Here is a 23,787-nt window from a genome sequence, read left to right as displayed (position 1 = left end):
GACGAGAGATAGCCATTATGTGCCGCGATGGAACTTTCGCGTTGGACCACAGCGTGATTGCAGTGGCTCTGACACTGGTTAGTGTAGATTCTCGAAAGAGACGCTAGTTTAGAAATTTCTTTCATTATTCCTTCAATAATGTTGACCCCCAGAGGTTAGTTGTCGTACCAAACTTTAACTTAAGCTTCACGGCTCGCTTTGGGTACTGAAAAGGTGCTTCGCAGGCAGGATTTAACTTTTGGATAGGTCAGACTCTTTGTTGCTCATTTCGTGGAGATTCTTGGCAACTTTTCTTTCTTTACACCAAGCTATTAAAAAACGGCAACGGAAAAAAAAAAGATTTTTATTTGCATTTTGGTGTTCATTTTCTAGAGAAAGTTATAGTTGTTGGTTAGAAACGTGTGTGTGCTAGCCATTTTTTAAATCGTCCACTTTCCTTGATTGTTTTGTTTTTGTTTTGGCAAGAAGGTTTAGCAAATGTACGTCCACTCTATTCGAGGTTTTCATATGGTATTTATTATATTTTTGCAACGAAAAAACTCACCTTCAAAAACTCGGATAGCCCATTTGGTGGATTGTTTGCTTTTATTTGTTTCTGCTCTTACAATTATCTCGTCTTGCGGCACTTGACATGTTTTCAAATCTTTGCCTGTTTAAATTGCCGCCGCGCTCATTGTTTTCGTAATTAACTTTGTTGGAAACCTCACTTTCAGTTAAAGGGTAGGTTGCATTGTCATTGACAGTATCCTCTAAATCGATCGGCGCTAACAGCTCGTTTTCTCTTTCGTCTTCTAGGTCGTAGAGGACTTCTGGGTCGAATAAAAACCCAAGAAAAAAATTCGGTATTTGGTCCGCCATGTTACAAATTGGCAGACGGTGTGACAGCTTCAACTCCATGTTCTTACTCTGATAGAGCACGCCCTTTCAACCAATGACAGCACGCGTTATATCTGAACTTTATTATAATGTAATATAACCTAATTTTCGTGTAACTTGCAATTTTTTGAATAATTCTTTCAATACAACTTTTTACTAGCCTTTTACAATTTATATTTTACAAAGGACCTGCATCGATAGCAGTGTTTTCTTTAAAACTGATGCAGCAATCATGCATAATAACTAATTCCTTTAAATTCTTTCTGTTTGAACTGAGTAGTACCGTGTTCTTCGAGAGTGCTTATTATTTAGGAAACAAGGAAAACTAGAGAGGGGCTTACATCCGGGGAGGGGCGTTGTAATCGAATGAATTTTTCTGCTTACAAGCAGGTGGGTCTATAACCGGGGAGGGGTTGTAAGCGGGGAAGGGGTTCTTATAAACAATATGTATGGTTTAAATCACAGTTTCATACAATACAGGGGAGGATTCAGGAGATCTTTAAAGGGGGTTGTCGGATACGGGGCCAAGGCCCCCCCGGAAAATTATCCGGATTTTACACTCTACAACGTAACTTGACAATCAGTCGATTGGTGGAAGTGAGCCAACTACGTATAGAACATCATATATTATTTTTATGAAGAGTTAAACAAATAACAAGAAAATACTGTTCAAAGAGGGGGTTGCAACGCTGTCAACCCCTCGCCTGGATTCGCCTCTGTAATATCTTCTCATTATAACCCATGTAGACTTATTCTGACCATCAAGGAACTCTTTAGCTTTTGCGTAACGCTTGCTGTTATTGTTGTTGTTGAAAACGTTTTATTTTCTATGAAAAGGAAACATTAAAGTACCGGCAAAAATACGAGTTAACGTCAGAAAATTTTTGACCTAACTCAATATTTCACCTGCTTCAATTAAACTGGTGAAATGTACATCAATTAATTCTTAAGGGTTAAAAAGACAATCGCTATTGAGTGGTCTGTTATGTTGGTCGATACTCAACCGTTACTCCACCGAATATATAGAGAACTTAAAAGAGCAAATGGGACTGGCACTAGTCCGAGAATGATGCATTGGATGGCGACAAAACGGTACCAATGAGCATTCAGATATTTGTTAACTAACGTTCCCTACTGGACGTTTAAGCTAACTAGATATTGATCGAGTATCGACCGATAATCGATCGAGTATCGACCGATACTTGACCGACAGTCGACCGATTTATAACCGATAGTTGACCGATATACCACTGACAGTATCGCGGTCGATATGTCGACCGACACCATGCCGGAGTATCATTAAGTGGATTATCGGTCGATACATCGGTCGATACTCGATACTCGATTCTCCTCCTGATTGGAATTTTCTCCATGAATTTATCCGGTCTAAATTACCTATTGACAAATCTTTTGTTTTTCCACCTGTTACGTCTTCTTTTGTACTTGACAGTCTGTCTCATCTCTCTACTGGAAAGGCTGTTGGTCTTGATGGATCTTAGTGGCTATTGTTTAAAGACGACGGCGCCGTCCATTGCTCCTTCTCTTACTGCCATTTTCATTCTCAGCATTTCGCTGAACACATTTCCAGATATCTGGAAAATGGCCAAAGTTTCTCCTCCTTTTAAAAACGGTTCAGTCTTTGATTGTTCAAACTATCGTTCGATCTCAATTCTTCCCATTCTTTCTATAATTCTTGAGCGCCATGTTCACACTTCTCTTTACAAATTTCTCTTTTCGCATGATCTGCTCTCTGATTCTCAGTTTGGTTTCAAGAAGTCTCGCTCTTGTGAATTGGCTCTTACCAACTTAATTGATCGCATCCTCACTAATATGGACCACCGTCTTTTGAGTGGCCTCTTACTTGTTGACCTAAAAAAGGCCTTTGATCTAGTTGATCATTCTTTGCTTCTTTTAAACTCAACTCCTATGGTTGTTCTCCATCCTCTGTTGAGTGGTTCACCTCGTACCTGTCAAATCGCTCACAACGTACAACCTTCAAGGGAGTCCTATCTGAGTCTTGTCCTATGTCTCTTGGTGTCCCGCAAGGTAGCATCTTGGGTCTTTTGTTCTTTTTGCTCTTCATAAGTGATCTATCTCTCTATGTGTCTTCGGATGTTGATCTTACCATGTTCGCTGATGATACCTCTGCTCTAGTGAAAGGTCCTTCTTTCCCTTGCTTAAATAACTGTCTTACCTCCGTTACTACTCAAATTTTTGCTTGGGCTGTCTTTAATAGGATGGCACTTAATTTTACCAAAACTAAAGCTCTTCTCTTGACTACATCTCAGAAATATGCCCATTTATCTGAACCTCTTTTTGATATTGTTGTTAATGGTAACCTTATTGAGCAAGTCTCGCATGCTAAATTGCTTGGCATAACAATTGATTCCTTTCTTTCCTGGGAAAGCCACATCAGCAATATGTGCTCTCTCATTAGGAGCAGACTTTCGCTTCTGAAACGTATCAAACCATTTCTTACTCATAACTGCTCTTTGAATTACTATAACTCTTGTATCCCCTCTTCTTTGTTGTACTGTTCCACTGTTTGGGGTACTTGCTCTAAAACTCTTCTTCTCCGTCTACTTCGTCTTCAAAAGCAATCAGCTTGCCTTATTCTTGACGCCGACTGGCATCAGTCCTCAGTCAGTCTCTTTACCAAACTCAAATGGCTCCCCATTTTTCTCTTAGTTAACCTTAGAAAGTTTGTCCTCCTCTTTAATATTCTTAATAATCCTGAAGCCCCAAGCTGTCTCAAACAATCTTTCCATTTCTTGTATTCTGGACGAATAACTGGTGCTATTACTAGAGCTTGTAACCTTGACCTTCAACTTCCTTATCCCCGCTCAAACTGTGGTAAACGCACTTTCGCTTTCAGTATAGCCTCGCTCTTCAATTGTCGTGACTCCGACCTTAAAGAACTTCTACGCTTCCCAAACCCCTGTACCTCTTTTTCGACTAATCTGTCTGCCTTCAAAAATAAAGTTCTCTCTCTTTTTCTAACCTTTACCTCTCGTGCTTCTCACCTAGAAACGTTGCTTTGTCCCAATTGTCGCTACAAACTTCGTTACAGTTGTACATCATGGTCTTTTGTTTTTAGTTTTTTCCAGTTAATCTTAATCAACAATGCTCCATGATGCTCTGTAAGTTTTTTTTTTCTATTTTCATTCATATTTATATACATGTTCATTTATTATTTATACTTTGTCATTATGTATTTTTTCATATTTTATGTCAATGTTTCAGTAATGTGAGGGTCTCATGTTGGATAACTCCTTGGGTTAATGAGCGTCCCTCCATAAAGAAAGTTTATTGTTGTTGTTGTTGTTATTGTTGTTGTTGTTGTTATTGTTGTTGTTGTTGTTGTTGTTGTCGCTCAACAAGCGTCGACGCCGCAGTCGACCTGTAGAATCATGGTTTGAAATCGTAACTTCCCTGGAGCCTTCTTCCATTGACATTTGAGAATGGGGAGAGAGTCATTCGACAACTTACTAACGCAACGTTCAATTACGAAATTTGATGACCAGTCAGGAAGGGTATCTGTCAAGGGACAATAGATTTTCTCGCCAAACAAAAAATTGTAGGCCTCAAAAAACCAAGTTGACGGCATCTTTGAAGTTTGGTGGCTCTTGCGAAAATTTTGGTGGGTTAAAAAAATCGTTCGCACTGAAAATAGTTTCGCGTTGACAGATTTTTTTGCAAAACAAACAAAACTTCGCGTAGTGCGAACACGCCCTTATATATTAATATTATTTAGATTATCTTTTGAAAAAAAAATTGACCGTTTTTAGCTCATTTATTCTAGACCACAGTGTATTGTAGTGAAGCAGATGTTGACGGAAGTTGTAGACCCCAGACGGAGGTTGTATTCCGTAGACGGAAGTGAACCGAACCGAAAGTGAACCGAACAGGAAGTGATTTGTAGTGTCCCACACCACCCCTCCCCGCTTCGCAGTGCAGATAAACTTCTGTGTTGCTATTAGCAAGTGCAAAGAATGAAATAATGTTTGTATGGTGCAATAAATGAAATAACATCAAGTCATAATTCCGCAACTTCTTAAAATCGTCAAATGGATCGAGAAGCCAAATATTTCGCAACTAGGAGGACCTCGATCGGGTTTTTTGCACGCGCCACTACGTTCACCAGACAGACCAAGGAAGCCATATTGGAAAGTGGCTGAGCTTTCTTCAGTTCGTGTTGGTAAGTACGTGAATCATCGCTTTATTGTTGTGCTTTTTCTTTGGAGCCCTTCAACACACAACGCACACATTAAGTGGCCAAGATCGTCACATTTTTTGAGCTCCTGATTCGATCAAGACTCGAGGCTCGCTCGTACAGATCGATACAAACCTGTTCTACAATCTGCTTTACAAATTTCTTTACAATGTGCTTTACTAAAACAAACCACGTAACAATCTTTTCGAGATTTCAATATAACGTAAGGTGAAGAAGGAGTAGAGCAGTGTCAAGAATTCTAACAACCCAAATAAAGCGTGTTCTCAAATAGATCAAAGCTTCATGAAGCGAAGCTTCATGCATACTAAAACAGGAAAAGCAGTGCGAACTATAGGTTAAATAATGAACTTTTGCAATTTCTGATCATAATGTCAAGTCTTCATAAGCTCTAAGTGTGGATCGGCGGTGGATTCTTTGACGGAACTCAAAATTGTCACGCAGTCTCGTTCATGTAACATAAGTCTTTCTTTTACGTTTATAGGTTACGAAATTCACAATATTGTCGCGTGAGAGCCCGAGCCGAAGAACGTGAAGTTAAGTTTTTCTTTTTCCCTTGCTTTTTTTACCAACTGCTCACTTTTTCTTTGGATTTTGTTTTAATCCATCGTAAATTAGATTTTCCCGTTTCGCGAAATAACTTTCCCGCGAATTGCAAAGGAGTTCTCTGTCACGAGACTTGCCAAGAAGTTCGTTACATAGACACGCGCTTGAGTTGCGAAAATTATGAATTTCATTGGAGACCGAAGGCTCCAGGTTTGTTTTTACGCGAGTTACCTCTACTTCAACGGTTAATAGGGTATGTAGAATATTTTGATTTTGATGAAAATTGGCTTGAATGTTCGTCAGATTTTAACGCACTAAAGAGAGTGAGGCTTTTTCGAAATTCGAAGTATTTATTTCATGACGTCCGTAAGCGTGACAACAACCGCAATATTTTATATTGTCCAACTTTAAAATAGATTTTCTCAGGAACCAGGAAGCATGCGTAGGATTTTCCACAAGGCACTCTATTTTGTTGAGAGAAACCTTAAGCGGTCACCCACAGGGAATGGCGACTGTTCTAAAAAAAGAAAGATATCTGTGACATCATAGTTAGTACTAACTATGGTGACATGCATTTACGAGATTGCATCACAGTTTGAATTTGGTGACATAACGCCGCGTGAATGAAAGATTTATGTGACGTTACGCGATTGTGTGACAGTTTTGACGTCTCTCGTCTCTCGTCTATCGTCTATGGTCTCGCGTCTCGCGTCAATAATCTATGGTATATCGTCTACTGTCTATGGTCTCGTTTTCAGTACATGTCATGGTGAACTGCTTGTTCAAAAAGATGAGATGAAACAATAGAGTACTTCTTTATTAGTTTTAACATACACAGATGACTCGAGTAAACATATTTGCACCGGAGACTACCGCGGTTTGCAACTACAGTCCGACCTCTATTAAGCGGCCACCTATTAAGCTGCCACCCTCCATTGTGCGGCCACTTTTCTAAAGTCCCGCCTCATTTGTCAGTTAACTGCTGTATTTGATACCTCTTTTCAATGGCCACCTCTATTAAGCGGCCGTGGCCACCTTTTTGCTGTTGCAAGTGTACTATTTACATGGTTTTTTACCTCCATTAAGCGGACCTGCAAATTATCTTTCCAAGCGAAATGGGGACAGGCGATATGAGGTGATAACTGATAACAACAAGAAAACAAGAACTGCAATTTAACCACCACCATAACAAGTCACAAGCCACATACACGTGCAAACTTTTCACATCCGGCGCTATACAAACATGACAATAGCTAACAATAGATAGAGCTGAACCACTGTTTTGTTACAACCAAAATCTGTACAGGAAAACTTTATCACTACTGTACTGGAAATCTACAAAAATCCATGCTCCTCAAGTTTTGATTTTAACCATTGAATTGAAAACTCGTCCCCTGTTTACGCCTTTGCCTTTCACAACAGCTCTTCCTTTGTTTGTTGACCTCTTGAGAAAGCTTGTAAGCTATAGGGCCATAAGCCCTACGTGCCATCTGTTTTAGAGCTAGAACTATGCATGGGCTGGAAATGTACTTGATGTTTTGTTACAAAGAATTTTAGATTTATCTTCATATATGTTCACTTTTTAAAAGCATTTTGCTATATAGAGTCAATAAAATCATGTTTTCTGCCATTCCTATCCAATTTAAATTGTACCTCTATTAAGCGGCCACCTCTTATCAAGCGTCCACTTTTCAAAGTCCCGGAGGTGGCCACTTAATAGAGGTTGGACTGTAAAAAAATGTCAATTCTCTTGCACCAGGGAATTTAATCTCATTTTTCATAACCAGGTTATAACAATTCGGTAAGAGAACATCAGGTAGCTATGTTGATTTTGGCGACTCGGAGAACAAATTTTGCAAATCGCATTATAATTCCTTTAGCTCCAAGTCATATTCAGCCCCATCTCACTCTTCGGTTGATCGAGATCTATAACGTCGTACTACAGACTTTGTTTGGAACAAAATTTATTTCCTCTGGTAAATATTTTGAGTTTATCAACGATAGCAAGTAGTGTAGCGAATATTTCCCTAAAATTAGACTGAATAACCACGGTTATGTTAAAGAGGATGATTGCAAGAGTTTACTTGGGGTTCTTTTTTTTTCCTTTTTTTTTACCCTGTCATGTCAAAAAACAGTTTATTTCTTTGTATTCGACTTGTGCTGTTCTTCAATTTCTTTCCACTGTTCGTCAGGTAGATCTGTTGAAAAAGTTTAGTGAAATTATTAGTCAATGTTTACTGGAGTCAGATTATTTCCATGATATTTTATTTAGCCAAGTAATGTATATTTTCAACTGGAATCGGAAAGACAAAAACAAAAAAAATAATTAAATTTTTTAAAGAAAAAATTTGCGGTTGCTTAAAGAGGATTAATTACTTTTTCAGGCAACGGGAACAATGGGATTTCGTATTTTCTGGGAACAAAAATGATTACTATGGACTGCAATGAAAAAAAAAAGTTAAGAGGCAACCTGTTCAAGGAAACTTTTCCAGTAGTTAAAAGAAGAATTAACTACTTTTTCAGGCTGGGCGAACCATGTGATGGCAGAGGATATTTTGAACTGGCCTCCTTTTCCTATGGCCACATAAAGCATATTAATGTTGCATCTCTAAGATTCATGAGTCATTAAACAAGGTAAGGAAAGTTTATTTGCAGTGTGGCTTTTTGGGAAATTTCCGTCTTCGGCGGCTCGATCATATTTGGTCCAATATGACCTATTCTCAGTGACTTTCTCTAGGACTGGAAATCACATTATTAACTCTCTTGACTATAATCTGCTGCTTTTTTCTTTAATTTCATTTAGTTCAACAAATGTGTGGTCAAAATTTTGAATATAATATTTCATTTTTTTATCTTTCTGTTAGGTATTCTGGTTACATTATAAGGAGAAATGACTGATTAGCCATTCATGGGAGCGAAATTTTGAAATACATAAAAACGGTTGAAGAGAGAGCCGTTAAAAACTTAGAAAATAATATTTTTAAAGTTTACTAGCAGGTACAAGCCTAGAAAAGTAGGGATGCGTTTTTACCGTGCAGAACTTTAAAGATAATTCCATATCCATGGACTTGCTTCTTTTTGAGAACTGTCAGGTCCAGTATGGTTGATCCCTCACTATATGGTAGGGAGACAACACCTGAGAGGAAAACAGAGTCATCTGAGGTGATTGGCTCCTTGATCTGGATTATTTTCTCCTCTGTTGTCAATGCCGTTTCAAACTGTCAAAAGAGACAAAATGTAGACGTTAGAAAAGATTTTTCAAAATTAAGAGGGAATACACTTTAGATGCGTATCTATTGCTATTTGCTGATTTCCTTTTAAGTCTGTTCAACATAGCACAACTCAGTTACAGCGAAAATGAACCATGTGTGGGGTGTATATGGTGTTAATAAACTTGACATATCAAGATCTTCAACTTTATTAAATGAATAATTTGGATATATCAACAAAGTTGAAATGGTAAATTGGCCACCGTAACAGAATTGTGGGTTGTGTGTGCTTTTAAAGCAGAAAATGGAACTACGTTATTGGTGGGAACATGGCAACTAGAAAACACGAATAAATTAGTGGAACGGAAAAGCGTTCGTTGATCCCTGTGGGATTTAGACTGCCGGTTTGAAAGATGAGCTTTTGTTTAAGAGTTTTACGGCTTCCCGTGCTACCTAAGCGTAAGGAAAGACCGCAGATTGCCATATGTTGCTTAGAATGATTAGGTAAATTAAAATGTCTAGCGACTGGTTTCGATGTGTCCTTGTCATTCCTTTCCACGTCTCGAAGGTGTTCTCGGAATCGGTCACCTATTCTTCTGCCTGTTTCACCCGGTGATGTATAGCTTTTTGCAATAAGTGCAAGTTATGCAATAGATTACATTGGTGGAGGTGCTCGTGAAGTCATTGGTGATCTTAATGGTTCGTTTAGGTCCCGATATTTTATCAGTGTTGTGAATGAAAGGACACGTTTTGCAACGTGCACGAGCGCATTTAAAAGTGCCTGGTTGGTCATTAGTCTGAAAAGAACTTCTGACCAAAACATCGCCTATGTTTTTGTCGCGTTTGAATGAAATGAGCGGAGGCTGCGAAAAGATAGTGCTTGTCTCTGGATCGTTTTGAAGTAAGTTAAAGTTTTTAAGAATGATGGATTTAACTGAGTGGTTGTGAGGGTGAAACATGAGAGTGAATGGAATGCCGTCGGAATCTTCCTTATGCGACGTTTGTAGTGCTGAATGTCGATCAGTAAGTTGGACGCGTTGGTAACCCTCTTGAACGACAGAAACAGGGTAACCACGTTTGTCGAAAAACTGGCACATTGACTCTGATTTGTGGTGGCAATAAGAGTCATCACTACATAAACGACGAAGTCTTAGAAACTGAGAAAAAGGAATGGAATTCGACCAGGACCTCAGAAGCACCGAAGCGTTATTAAATCAGAAGCATCATTAAATTAATGCAAGCAAGGGGAGATAGAGAGAAACAGATAAAACCACACTAGAATTCAAGCAAACATATAGAAAATTATTTCAATGAACAGGATGGACAAGTCTAACCAACTAACATGTATGTTTTATTTCGACTTGCATATCTTACCCAGGAGAGATACTTTTTGACGAGTGCCTTACGCTGTTTTCTACTCTTGCAGGGTAAAAGGACATCCTGGAGTATTTTGTCCAAATTCTGGAAGTCTTCTTTTGTGAAATAATCTGCGTAGGGGGAATAACATTTAAAAAAAATGATAATAGTAAGAGTGTCGCTTTTACCGCATAGAATTCTGGAGGAAAATACTTTTATCAAAGGGAAAAAAAGAAGGAAAGGAAAAGGGTTTTATGGAACTGAAGCTGGTTAGTTTTTAATTCAGACACAAGAGCTGCATTATTGGAGATATTGACTTAAAGAACGAGAAGCATGAGGTTAGAATTTTGAATAAGGTCCCTTTTTTCAACTTGTTTTAAAAGTCTTGAAGAAACTGTGGTTCTAACCAATCAAATCAGCCTCGTCCGTTTGCCCATAGAGATCCACGAATGAATGGTCACCCTTATCTTCCTCTTCATCAGAGTCCACCTGATTGTAATCTTCTTTTAACTCGTCCTTGACTACAATTTTTTTGATAAACTCTCCTTCGCGGATCTTCAGTCGATTAGTTTCTTTGTCAAATTCGACGTGACAGCACTTGAAGAGAAACGGGGCTTCTGAGGTCCTGGTCGCAAGCTCTGGAGGACGATAGGTCTCGTCTAATTGCGTTAGTTGATTTTGAGGCGAAATAAACTTGATAAGTGGACACAGATGTTCAATTTCAGCCAGTTCAACTTGACGTTCAGTCTAAAATAAGGCGAGTAGAATCACAATTACCATAAGTTATCGATGTTAATTAAAAAATCTGTAACTAACAAAGAGGCACCATACTAGTCAACTTACAGCCTGAGAATATATAAACAAATACGTGATGAGATGAAGTTAAAGAGTAAATGAGTGGATGAAACAAGAGAAATAAATTAATGATTTGATAAATATATTCCCGTAATCCAGGTTGACTATGAGTTTGAGAGATTTCGCTCAACAGTTCACTGGCGTCCCAGGTTGATTCGACGACGTTTTGCTCACTTGTTACAAGACAAATATTGATTCTGTTGGCAGAACTTAATCGACTTCTAATCGACTGAAAGGAGCAAGAAAGTTAGATCGTCTCATTACAAAACGAAATGATGCCTAACTATACTGAAAGGTGGTTATTGACAATGAATGCTGCTTTATGACAATAAATAGATGCCTTTACACGTATGTTTAAGGTGCAGCAATTCATTTGTCGGTACTTTAAAGAAAACAAAACTTAAAAGAGATGAACGACTACAATTCGGAACGTGGAGACCCTCGTAACGAACATATTCTGTTAAAAAAACTAGATCTAGACCTGCATGCAAAGCCTGGTCCTGAAATTAATGTTCACAATGGTGGAAGGCGATCGCTGTCTCCACTGCATCATCCCTGTGATTTGTTTACTTCAGCAATGAATGAGCCTTTTTAGGGTCTAATTTTGCACTTTAATCAATTGAAAGTGTGTTTATTTGGCATATGCTTCTACAGAACCCGTCATAAGTCTTGATAGGATAAAATTTCAATTACGACATGCGTTTAAGTTGATACCTTCACCAATCTTCTCCCTTTCAGTTCAAATTTCTCGCTGTAAATCACGGAGGTTATGAGAAGCAATACATGCTTGTCAAAATTTTTCATCTTGCTAGGTTCAAGGTTAGTCTCTCCCAGTATTTTGCGGAGGTCTACATCTTCAATATAGCGCTGGCGAAGTTTTCCAAGTTTCAGATCTCCCTGTCCATCTCCTAACTCAATGGTTCCCTCCAAGCATCCCTCGACACCTTCATGGAACTCTTCAGCTCTGGATAAAGAGAAAACAAAAAGAATGCAAAAACAGGATTTAGACTCATTTTGAAGACAGGAGCACCAACTGCTCAAGGAAACGGAGACGGTTTTGAGAGTTTTTTCTTATTTTCATTAGATACATTGTAGTTCTTTTTTTTTTTTTTTCACTTTAAGTCGATTTTAATCAGGCATTAATACATGCAGCCCAAATAATGTTTTTCTTTCATATTACACTGTTAAAGGAATTGATGATAGCAATGACCATTCAGTTCATTAAAGTGCCCCTAACCCCTCATTTTTTAAATTTATTTTCCAAAAGAAATCTTAATTATTGAAGATTGAAAAAGCGAATAGACTTATCCATTACATCCTCGCGGATCTATGAAGGCTTACAGTTACGGTGCATCTGGGACCTAGTGTGCATATGACGTCGGCAGGGAATCCAATTTTTCAGCATTCGAGACGATCGTGCGATCAGCTAAGTTTCATCTGACATTTCTGAACCTAAAGCTGCTTATCTTGAACCTCAGACACCGATTTCATTCCAGATCATCAAAAAAATGGTAGGAGACCGCATGGATTCCAATTAATCTATCGAGTCTGAGGACTCTTGTGTCTGTTTTCCCCCAGAGTATTACATTTGAGTTGAAGTTGGCGATTTGGAAGTTATGACGCAGATATTTCATCAGTGTGATCAGAAACAGAAGAACTTTCCATACGGCTAAGAAGAGAATTAGGAGTTAGGGGCACTTTAATTTGAACCGAGATTCATACCTGGCCGCCATGACAATCTTGTCCTTGTCGATTTCTTGTTTCAATACAAATACCTCTTCTTTTATGTTAGACTCGAAAGATTCGGCAAAGACGTTCATTTCTTCTACACGTTTGACATATTTTCCTAGTTCTGCAAGGATTACCATTTCAAGTTTTGCATAGGGTCGCTTCCATACTGACCGATGTTTTTTTACAGCTAGTGTCCCAGGCTGTATTTTCGCCGTTTCGCCGTGAAGCACTGGAAACGTTTTTTCGCTAAAAGTTTGCTTAGAAAACTTCCGTAGAGCGTCTGCTATCATCTAGAAAAAAAAAAAATGACAACAATTTCACAAAGTGTTAGCCTTCTTTACGCAAAGCAGCATTTCATTATACAGATGATTAGGGACTGAAAGCATTTTCTATAGGTCTGGAAGCAATCCCTATCGGCAAAGTCGTTTGCATTAGGTAGCAGACTAAACTACAGCAAACAGCTCTGAACAACTTTAACGGTGTGACAAAATAAATAAAACACAACAAAGCAGCATTTTTTCAATCAGTGAGGAACTCTCTTCCTGAAAAAATGGGATTTAAGACTCTTTCGCCTCAAGAACTCTGCTATTTCCAAGCAGAAGCAACCAGCTAACTTTTATTTCCATTTTTCGAGAGCGATCGAAGGCAAAAAATACCTTCAAGAATAAACGTGTTGACGGGCGCTTCCACGCTCGGAAAAGCACTTTCCAACATCTGAATGTTTCGATTGAGAGGATGGAAATGAAATAAATAAAGTTATGTTTTGTTAGAAGAATCGGTGTTCAAGCAGACTTTAAAAAACGTGAATACACTATCACGAGATATAGGGTTCAAGACTCACAAAAATAACTGCAATTTGCGCCTTTACTGTAACCGAAACAAACACAAGACATTTGCAATAACTCACTTCTAGCCTTAATCTTCGAAAACGAGCTCGAGCATATCTAAAACGTGCTCCAAACTAGTGTGCTAATGCTTTCTGGATAATAAGAGACTTGATTATCCGTACTTTTAGTAATAAATATGCGAAAAGTATTTGCATAGTAAAGCATTTTTCTTCTTTCAATTTTGTTTCTTAGGATAATGCACAATGGCTTTTCATCGAGGGAAAGACTTCCTTTGAAAACTGAAACATCCCTTCCCTTTTCAGTTGTTTTTCTCCGCATGTAATAATCACCCGGTGATTCGTCTAGAAATATTCTCAGAGTTTCATCATCTCAGCGTCGGTGTACAATTAATTATCATGTCAAGATTCTAATGGCCAACCAACTTAACTTTCTATCGAATGCAGGTGTGCAAACATCTAGAATCTTGGTAAGAGCATGAGTTTGTTGTGAAACGTTTGCAACAGTCTGCTTCTATTTTAGATATTCGTGCGTCATGACTTTTACCACCGCAAAACTAACTGCAGAATCCTGATATTGAACAATAAATAAGAGTAAAAACATAGGAACGATCACCGGTACAGCCCAAGGGTGATCGAAGCCATTTCTTAAGTTAAAGAACTACGTTGTCAATTTGAATCTTTTTTAACCGTAGCTTAAAAGTTAAGCTCAAAGTTGAGCCATACCCTTAGTCATCTGTCGATTCTTAGCAACACATCCTAAGAGCTATGATAAATCGCCACACGGAGTAATCACAACAAGGCACCTTTCTTTAGAATACAGTGAGGCGCTGATAATCGGTGAGACTTCATCTCAAATTCCTATTAAATTGCAAATAAAAAGTGCTAATATGTGTGTATTTTAAGAAACGGGGTTATCTTTGAGAATTTGGAGACTATTTTACTGAGTCTCCGCTTGTTTCTCAAATTTATAAGTTCATATGGTCAGGTCGCTGCTTATGTTCCCTTAGTTTCAACTGTAGACGTAGTTGAAGATGGATGGGTTAACAACAATAAAGTGTAAAAACACAGCTTATCATACCTTAGAATCGAAGGTCACAGGAATTGTGAAAATTTCCTTGGCAGAGAACTAAAGTTAAGTTAGATCAGCTCGGTCCAATGCAGATTTTACCTTGCGAAACAGCCAACCGTATATAAATGCAAACAGAATTAAAAAAACTAGGGCAAATAACTCTCTTTCAGTTTCTATGAATTACGTCTGTTGCTAGTTTGGGCCGATTACATAGTTAGAATCACGCTATTCACGGTAGAATAACGAAATAGTATTTTTGTTGACTAAGACGTCATTTTCATGCTGGATATGACATGTGCGCTTATCTTTATTAATATCCCATGACATTCCCGCCCGTCTGACGTGAGTGCACCGAGGTTCGAAACCAAATCCTATGTTTCGGTATTTTACTCAGATGTTTTTATTACCTAAATAAATTTTTCTGAGGCATCTGGAAAAGACGCGAGCACATTATTTCTTTTAAAATGTTTTCTTTTATGACTTTGGGGTTATTTCTGTCATTATTAAGATTCTTCCGTTCGAAATTAAGATAACTTTCATAGTGTATATTGGAGGATTATTATAAGGGAAAACCTTTTGTTTTGAAATTCTCGTCGCTTTAGAAGGAAAACAGATGTTGACAAAGTATATATTTTTGCCGAGAGAGGTTGCTGCATTTTCCAGTTAAAAATCTACACCTGATAATTAGTTTTGCATTTAATGCTTCTTCAAAGGTGCACCCTTCGACGTCAAACAAATATTTCATTAAAATTCTCATCATGCGAAGGCGAGTTTTTCCTCCAGAAACACTCTTCATGTTGTAGCCACTATCACTGAGAGCACGAGAATAAGATGCTGGTTCATAACTGTCAGCCTCCTCCCCCCCCCCCTCCCCCTCGCCTCCGGCTTGCGCAAACTTGCATCGTGTTCGTAACAGTTGAAAGGTTAAGCACACTCAAGCACTTACCCCCACACACACAGCCATACTTCCAGGTCTTGCTCAGTTGCTGCTTAAATTTCTTCTTCGTCCTCCACTAGCAAAAGATCTCAACATCCCCCGTTACCCCTACTTTGTTTTCCTGATTGCACTGGCTAGGTAATGAAATTACAAAAGCGAATCTATGAAGCATTTGGCGCTACCACCCACTGAAATCATGATAAGTGCATTCCCCTCCAGCTTTGATCATCGCCACTCATCCGAATCTGTCGTAGGAAACGATTGGACTCCGAAAATGTCAATACTTCACGCATGTCTCTCCATCACAGTGAGATGTAAATCAATTCGAGAAGGAATAGGCAAATAGTCTACCGGTACTAAAAACTATGAGTGATATTTTCTTCATGGTTTCTCTCGTACTCATGGCAAATTGTGTGAGCTACTTTCACTATGGTTATTTCATATCACTATTTCGATTGGTTATTTAACTGAACCAGCTATTCAAAAATGCTACTTTAAACTGCATCTAGAGCCTTCTCAAATTCTTTAGGCTTCAATGCCTATGGAATGAACACTAATCTTGTGGTCGATGTGGTGTGCTAGCTGGCTTCTCCCTTTTTAGATCGATTATTCAAGGGGCAGACTAGACTAAGAACAGCACCTGCCCCTCTACAAGATGTGAGGGTTGGGAAAAAAGAGTTCGTAATTCAACCAAATAACGATTGTGAGTTGATCAACCAGAAATTCAGCGAAGTGACAATGCAGGGCCGAGGATAACGCGGAGAACATGACGCCCGGCGAGGTCTACATTTTAATGCCGGAATGGTTCGTCTTTCAGGAATGTGGAGGTTTTATGTATCTTGTAGCGAAAACAGAATGGTTTGTGAGTCTATGAAAGATAGCATAAATACGTGAAAATACTCTTTTATTAAGTTGAAATAACAATATTTTTTACTCCTGAGAATAAATCCGGTAGAATTGATGAAGTAAAGGTTAAAGATTTATAATTAAAAATATAATCACTTATAAGGCCTCAATCTCTAACTTACCGGCACCCGATACATTCCTACATTCACCAGTGTAAAATTTACCTAGCATTAATATTTGGTTATTTTGGTTTTATCAACTTAGTTGATATTGTAAATGGCCTCCATAAAGAGCCTTTAAGCTGATGCTTCGAGCGTTAGCCCTTCGACTGAAGAAGGGCATACACTCAAAACTCGGTGGTGAACTTATCATCACAGTTTCTTCAGAAACTCACCCCCTTTATTCATCAACATTTGGCCAATTTCTTTTAAAGTAACATGATCCTGAGTGCCTGGGCTGCAAAGTTAGGGTTTTAACAATTTAGAGGATTGAAGGGAACGATTTTCAGATTTAGTGATCTAAACAAGTTTGACCTCGACTATTTTTAGTCATGTAGTGATTTCCAGATAATGTCCTGCAAATTTCATTGCAAAATTTTCCTGTAGAGCCTCTGAATGAAAAGCAATTCTTTTAGACCTAGCCCTACAGACTAAATGAGATACGTTTTACTCGTGAGCAATTATCTTAGTTAACTTTGGAGAATATCCGATTATTATATCATACCACATTTCCTCCTTAGTAGTGTTCAAACCCATTGATGTCTTCCTGTAAAAGTTGATTTGAGTTTAGACTGCGTTTGCCAGTAATACAGAGGAAAATACAAACTGTTTTGTTCGCAAAGTCCCTCTGAAAAGTTGTCAACGGTGAACTGTTTACAGACGTGATGTTCCGCGCGCTTCAGAATAGCTGCTAGGAGGATTATATGCAAAGTTACCTCCATTTGGCTTGAACATATGTCAACAATAGACTCTTTTCGGCACGAAAATGAATAGAAAATACCTTTCATTTGGTGCAAAAATGTGTTCGAAATCTGTTCGCGAACATCAATCGCTCAGAGGGCGAAACACGAGAAAACAGCGAGCTTAGAAGATCGAAGCCATAATTCGGATCGACTCACCCATCCACAAACCTATTCACTTCCCTCAATGTGGATATAAAACTGAATATCTACAGATGCAAACGTCTAAAGCTTTTGATGATTAGCAATTCATTTAACCTTATTCAGCATTTAATTCAAAACCGAAAGTTATTACAACGGAAATTCAGAACGCAGCAAAGGAAAAGATCACAAGCAGTTAGTGAGTACTCAATACAAATGCAAGGAAACTACCCAGACGTGAAAAAGCGCGACTGACCAGGTCGTTAGTGGTTTTAATTTTAAATCTGAGTTATGCGAGTTTTCTGCTCCAATCACAAAGCGAAGTAGAACAAAACCAAAGCAAGCCCGGATCAGTTACTTTCGACATTAAATTGAGAACTGCTCTTCAAGAGTTTATTCCACAGTTCGATTGGCCAGCCTGAAGGTTCTGGTCTTAAATCCTCGCCACTCTCAACCATACTCGCTGTTTTCTAGTTTATTTTTAAATATCTGGTGCCTGTTTATATAAGCAAACTACTCTCTATTCTATTTAAAGTTGATCTCCTTTAAACTTAATGAGTTAAAACATTGTAAATTATCTCCTTTTACAAGCTTGTGATTCCGTGTGAACGCAACATTTCTTAATTTTAATTTAATCATGATATAAGGTTCGCGCCATCTTTCTCAATTGCTTCCCACTCTTCGTCAGATAAATCTGTGGAAAAAGTTTGTGTACATGATCATTTTTGAAAACCCTACATTTGTTGATTACATGGCGCACCGTGCTTGTCAAGTAACAAGCGCAGTGAATTATGGTGTCCACTTCCGCTCAATAAAGGCATCCTTTAAAGACAGACTCTTTTCACCGTAAACATGGGAGAAATTTCTGGAGACATGATTGAGCATCTGTATAATACAGGGCACGATGATTTTGCATTATTGCTGATGATTCATATACAACTGTTATCTTACCGGAAAGATTCCTGAAGACGACAGCATATCCATGAATGTCATCTTTAGTGAGGGCGCTGAGATCCAACGTACTCGATCCCACAGAGCAGGAAAGGTAGGCAGTAATTCTGAGAAACTCACAGTCAGCTGATGTTATTGGACTCTCAACCAAAATTCTCGTCTCGTCTGTTTTCAACGCTTTTTCGAACTATTGACAAAAAGTCAAAATGTTAGCAAAGATGAGGCCGTTTGTTACAAGGGTACAGGTATAACGCTAACCCCAAAGTAAATATCTATCCGATTGATTACGCTCATCAGTTGGATAGCAATTTATCAGTTGGATAGTGTTATCCGCTCTTTGAACAACTGGGCCCAGATCAATAATCAACTTAGGAGAGTGACCGAAAGAACAACTAGCTTTTGAGCGACTTAATGTATAAAAGCTCATTTAGAGCATCGTCTTAACAAAACCACCAACAGAAAACCATGATACCTACTCGGTAGTCTGCTATGTAGCTACAACATAATGCAGTCTATTTGGTGATGCCAGCATCGATCGGGTACCAAAGAGCAGTTACCAATGATCGATAAACAGACGAAAGCAGCCAGCTAAGCTGGTTTGCAGACAGAGAATTCTAGGCATCAGAAACGCGGAAAAAAAAGAATCATACGCATAGTGCAAACAAACAGACCGACATAAGGACAAACCATTTCATAGGATCCCACATTCAGTGTGATGGGTATTCGTAAGGCAATTCAGTACATTGAACTGAATATCTAATATCAACTTACCCAGGACAGATACTTCTGTACAAGCGCCTTACACTCTCCTCTATTCTTTGTTGGTAGAAGGACTTTGGTGAGAATGGGGTCAAGTATCTTGAGATCATCTGGAATAAGGGCAGCATCTGGTTGAAGAAAAAACAATTCATGAAATTCGGTTACACTCCACCGTGCTCTGCTAGGATTATCTCGCTCAATGATAAAAATGATGGTAGAAAGAAAGCGGAGACCTATAGTTTCTCAGACGGGTACGATTTATGGGTAATTTGGTTTTATCAACTAAGTTGATAATGTAAACTGGCCACCGTAAAGAGTTTCAAGCTGACCTTTCCAGCGTTAGCCCTTCGCCAGAGCAATATTGGTGGGAACATGGTTACGAGAAAAACAAGAATAACTTGCACTTATTTCAAAAAATATATAGATGGGTGAAACAGGAAGACGACTAAGTGATCGATTTCAAGAATATCTCGAAACGTCAGCTTTGAAAGCCTTGACGGTGATTAATTTACATCATCAGATCAGTTGATGATGTCAATTGGTCATAACCCCCTTTATTCATTTGAGCAGCAATTATAGTTCCGAATCTTCCAATGAAGCAGTGGGGGTACGGAAACTTAACTTATTTTTTTCGGAAAAATGCATTATTCCTTAGCATCATAGATCAAGCCGTTTTGCAAAGAGAGGCCTTTTGGCGAAAAAAAAAAAGAAAGAAAACAGTTGGACTGAGTAAGGGCTCACTTTCGTCCGAGTACAAAAATGCTTTTCTAATATACATGTCCATGGTACTTCGCTAAATAATTAACCTCAAATCTCGCTCTCGATTTCGAACTCGCCTAATAGTCATAAGGTCCCTGATCTACTTGTAAAAAGGGCAGAGGTCCTTGTGTCAACCACACTTACCAGGCAGGTCAGTCTCATCTGAATATGTTTCTACGTAGGTGATATCATAATACGGATCCTCTTCGGCAGGATTGCCGCCAAACACGTCCCTGTTAACTGTTTTACCAACATACTCTCCCTTCCGGATTTCCAATCTATTTTCATCCTTTAGGTAATTAACATGGCAACACTTGAAGAGGATCGGCGCAGTGGAGTTTCTGGATGCCACCTCTGGAGGAGAACACGAACTGCTGTAGCGAGCATGCCATTTTTCAGGTTGAAAAAAATGTTTGAAGAAGGGACTCACTTTTGACGGTACTTTGCCACTGAATTCTGCCTCGGTCTGAAATAAGATCAATACAAATGTAGTTTTCAATGAGTTGACAAATTTGCTAAACACTCCGTTGGAAACTCAGTAGCTGGGGTGTGAAGAAAGGGGACATTTCTTCAAAACTGATACCTCTCGATACTATACCTCTTGCTTTCTCTCTCCTTCAAGTTGAAATTGCTCGCTTGAAATCACGGACGTTATCAGAAACAGCTCATCCCCCTTAAAGCCTTCCATTTTTTTCTTGTCTAAAGGAGTCTTTGCAAGTATTCCACGGAGATCTGGATCGTCAATGTATTTTTGGCTGAGTTTACCCAGTTTTAGAACTCCTTCATCACCGCTGATCTTGATAGTTCCCTCCAGATATCCTGAGACACCTATGCTGTACTCCTTAGCACTGACGGGATAAACAAAAAGCAAGATCGTGAACTAGTAGATACTTCAATATTCAATCAGTAATCAACATCTGCCTTTGGAGGTTATACCGTGCGAATGTTCGGGAACGCTTAGCTTTATTTGTATGCTTTTCAATTATTTCGAACAAACACCAACAAATGACTAAGTAGCTATATCGGAGGAACGAAGAGAAAAACAAGTGTTAGGCTCACAAAATGTCTCAATGGAGAAATGACTTTTACGGCTAACGGTTTAAATCTTGGCGTTTTTGCGTCTAACGGCCGATAAATTTTTGGGCCGCTTTACGGCAAACGGGTAACTCCATTGAGACACTCAAACTGGTACGGATTAAAATTGACTTTTGAGTTATGACCTTTAAACTTCTTTATCAAGGAAATACCTGTTACCCATATCAATGGTCGGTTTGGACTGAAACATTTCCTCTTTGACTTGAGATTTCAAGAAATCACGGAAATTCGTAGCTTCTTCGTCAACATATTTCGCCATTTCTGCAAGGACTATGATTTCATATTTTCCTCGTGGTCGTTTCCATATTGACCGAGGCCTTCTCACAGCAAGCGCCAGTGGCTGTATTTTCTCAGATTCTCCATGAAGAATGGGATAGTATCTATGGCTGAAGTTCTCCTGAGCAAATTTGCGAAGTCCTTCTTCTAACATCTGAAAACAAATCAAATGAAATCATGTCTCACTTGCGAGTTCTCTTTCTACGAACCGTCTCTTCTTACTTGTCTAGTATTATAATTATATTACTGCATCAACAACAAACAGACTAGTCTTACGAATGACAAAGTCCTATATACCTCGACATTAGTTAAGTTTTCTGTGCAGAGTTATCCTTCAAAAAGAAAAGAGCGAAATTTATTTCTTTTGTTTCTTGTTTCGGGCGCCGAATCTCTAAAAACCCAGAGTCATTACATTATTAATAGATTTGCAACTTGAAGGTATAGAAAACAAAAGATCGTCATCTCCTACTCCACTTCCAGGTGACGAATCAGCTGCCAGATTTGCCAACGACCATAAACTTGTCAGAGGCCAAATTTTCTAAAATGACATAAAAATGGAGAAACCATCACAATAACTGCGTTACTATCTGAGACTGAGAGTGCTATTAAAAGTTTTCATAGCATTATTGTTCCGTTTTTGCGAATAGTGTATTTTATGTGATATATTAACTCTACGAAAGCAAATTTAGATAATTACCAATGAGGTACCAATTAATGTTGGTGGTCAATAATGCAGCGCATGCGCTTTAGAAGTAAATGATGTTTATGTAGTCAGAGTCTTATTACATCCGTCGAAACCAAAATGTATTGCCTCTTTTTATCGTTTTATGTAGTTTAGACATGTTTACGCGTAGCGGAGGCATTCCAGAAATATCCCAGGTGCACTGCAACGCCGGTGCTGATATTCATACTTCCGTAACAGGGACCGTAGGGCAGTCAGGGCGGCAACGCTAAGGAAGACATCGATGAAAAAAATTCATTTCTACCTTTGATTAAAATTTCAAAAATGGCTGCATGTGTTTACCGTCCCTTGTGGCGCCACACCCGGCAACTTCAGCATGACGTATATAAGCCGTGTTGAATTCCGAATGGAAATTATGACAAGTAGTCATTGCATTGTTGTTTTTCAAAGGACATATAGGAAATGTATAAATTTTTAAAACGCACGTGCTGGCTATTGTTTATTAGATCTTTTGCTTTGCCAATTCGTCGTTGCCGTCGTGGTTTGCTTGAGTTCTCTGATAACATAATCCCGGCAACGAAAAAAACATCTGTATTGGTATTGCTCATTCCTCATTTTGACGATCTACCATCTGGATAAATGCAAATACATCTTAATCTCCATTTACTTTAAGCACATACCAAGAACGGCACGTTGTATTGAATTAAATTGAAATCAAAACACAACTTTATCATTTTCATCCTGTAGCTTCGTAGCTCAGTTGGTAGTGGCGCACCACTGGTGTCTAGGGGGCACGGGTTTGAATTAATCGAACCCCTTCCAAAAAAATGAAGACAAACACAAATAAAATAAAAGGTTAACAGCTTCACTGAAGGGAAAAAGACTACTTTGGTATTTCAGGAACGAAAGGAAAGTTTTGCCAAGAGTCAGTGTAAATGGAGTCCTTGTGGTCACAATTCCAGCGCCCTTACCAGAATTTCAGCGCCGTTAGATTCCTCGCTACTTCCCTACTTTTGTAAGCACTAAAGCTATGACTTCACTAGATCAACCAAGAACTTTAACACATCAGTTTCGTTGTTGAAAATATTGCGCATGATATAATAAATGGAAATTATAAAAATTTCACGTAAGAAAAATAGTTGCATGGCTAAATCAATGTTTAATAAAAAATGGAAAAAGGAGGAAAAACGACCTACCGTTTGGAACAAAATAACAGTGTTGAATGTAGTTTTGATAACAATTACACCAACTCAGGTTATGAAGCGTTGATTCATTCTTAAATGGGCTCCCGATTCGCGTATGTATTTTCGATAAGCTGTTTTGATCTTGCAGTATGATTAATTTCGGTTTCTTCGATGACGTTTGCTATGACAGGCCTCCTGATCGTAGTATTTGAAGGGCATTTTTCTTATTTTCTTTCTGGTTATGCTGACATTGTTTGGCTTTGTTTTGTTTTGTTTTGTTTTGTTTTTTTTTATTCGAGATCTAACATATTTGACGTTGGGGAATTCATCAACTTTTCCGTCTGATCAAGGCTCTCTTTTGAGAGGTTTTTGATAGAGAATCGATTTTCTCCTAACCAATTGAGGCAACTCCGCTTTTTCGGTGCGAGCGGGTAACTTCATTCGTACACGGACTCAAAATACTTTCAAGCTTAGCGACT

At 38.6% G+C, this 23,787-nt stretch overlaps 2 protein-coding genes and 1 long non-coding RNA gene across 5 annotated transcripts; 1 reads left to right on the top strand and 2 right to left on the bottom strand.

Annotated features, from left to right (window-relative positions):
* The first annotated feature begins 4,834 nt into the window (after nt 1–4,834).
* On the top strand, nt 4,835–9,392 carry LOC148741390 (uncharacterized). The gene is made up of 3 exons (XR_015993627.1): nt 4,835–5,074; nt 8,177–8,287; nt 8,518–9,392. It is a non-coding gene; the product is annotated as an uncharacterized LOC148741390 (long non-coding RNA).
* LOC148741389 (uncharacterized) lies at nt 6,445–14,889 on the bottom strand. The gene is made up of 7 exons (XM_088739912.1): nt 14,730–14,889; nt 12,796–13,094; nt 11,788–12,037; nt 10,626–10,965; nt 10,237–10,349; nt 8,685–8,871; nt 6,445–7,851 (listed from the first exon to the last, which is right to left on the bottom strand). Exons 2-7 carry the CDS (start codon nt 13,092–13,094, stop codon nt 7,790–7,792), a joined length of 1,251 nt encoding a protein of 416 aa, XP_088596038.1. The 5' UTR covers nt 14,730–14,889; the 3' UTR covers nt 6,445–7,789.
* Nucleotides 14,890–16,544: 1,655 nt separating this feature from the next.
* LOC148741388 (uncharacterized) lies at nt 16,545–23,469 on the bottom strand. 3 transcript variants are annotated; one of them, XM_088739994.1, is made up of 8 exons: nt 23,321–23,463; nt 21,740–21,980; nt 21,319–21,596; nt 20,670–20,919; nt 20,216–20,537; nt 19,325–19,440; nt 18,554–18,740; nt 16,545–18,296 (listed from the first exon to the last, which is right to left on the bottom strand). In XM_088739994.1, exons 3-8 carry the CDS (start codon nt 21,594–21,596, stop codon nt 18,238–18,240), a joined length of 1,212 nt encoding a protein of 403 aa, XP_088596120.1. In that variant the 5' UTR covers nt 21,740–21,980; nt 23,321–23,463; the 3' UTR covers nt 16,545–18,237. The 3 variants fall into 3 exon arrangements, with proteins under 3 accessions (XP_088596120.1, XP_088596126.1, XP_088596123.1); XM_088740000.1 differs by having other exon boundaries at nt 21,912–21,980; XM_088739997.1 differs by lacking the exon at nt 21,740–21,980 and having other exon boundaries at nt 23,321–23,469.
* Nucleotides 23,470–23,787: the final 318 nt, after the last annotated feature.

The sequence above is a fragment of the Stylophora pistillata genome, chromosome 1, assembly GCF_964205215.1.
Source record: "Stylophora pistillata chromosome 1, jaStyPist1.2, whole genome shotgun sequence".
In the NCBI taxonomy this organism is placed as follows: Eukaryota; Metazoa; Cnidaria; class Anthozoa; order Scleractinia; family Pocilloporidae; genus Stylophora; species Stylophora pistillata.
The sequence above is the reverse complement of the archived record's forward strand: the minus strand, read 5'-3'. Positions and strand labels throughout refer to the sequence as shown.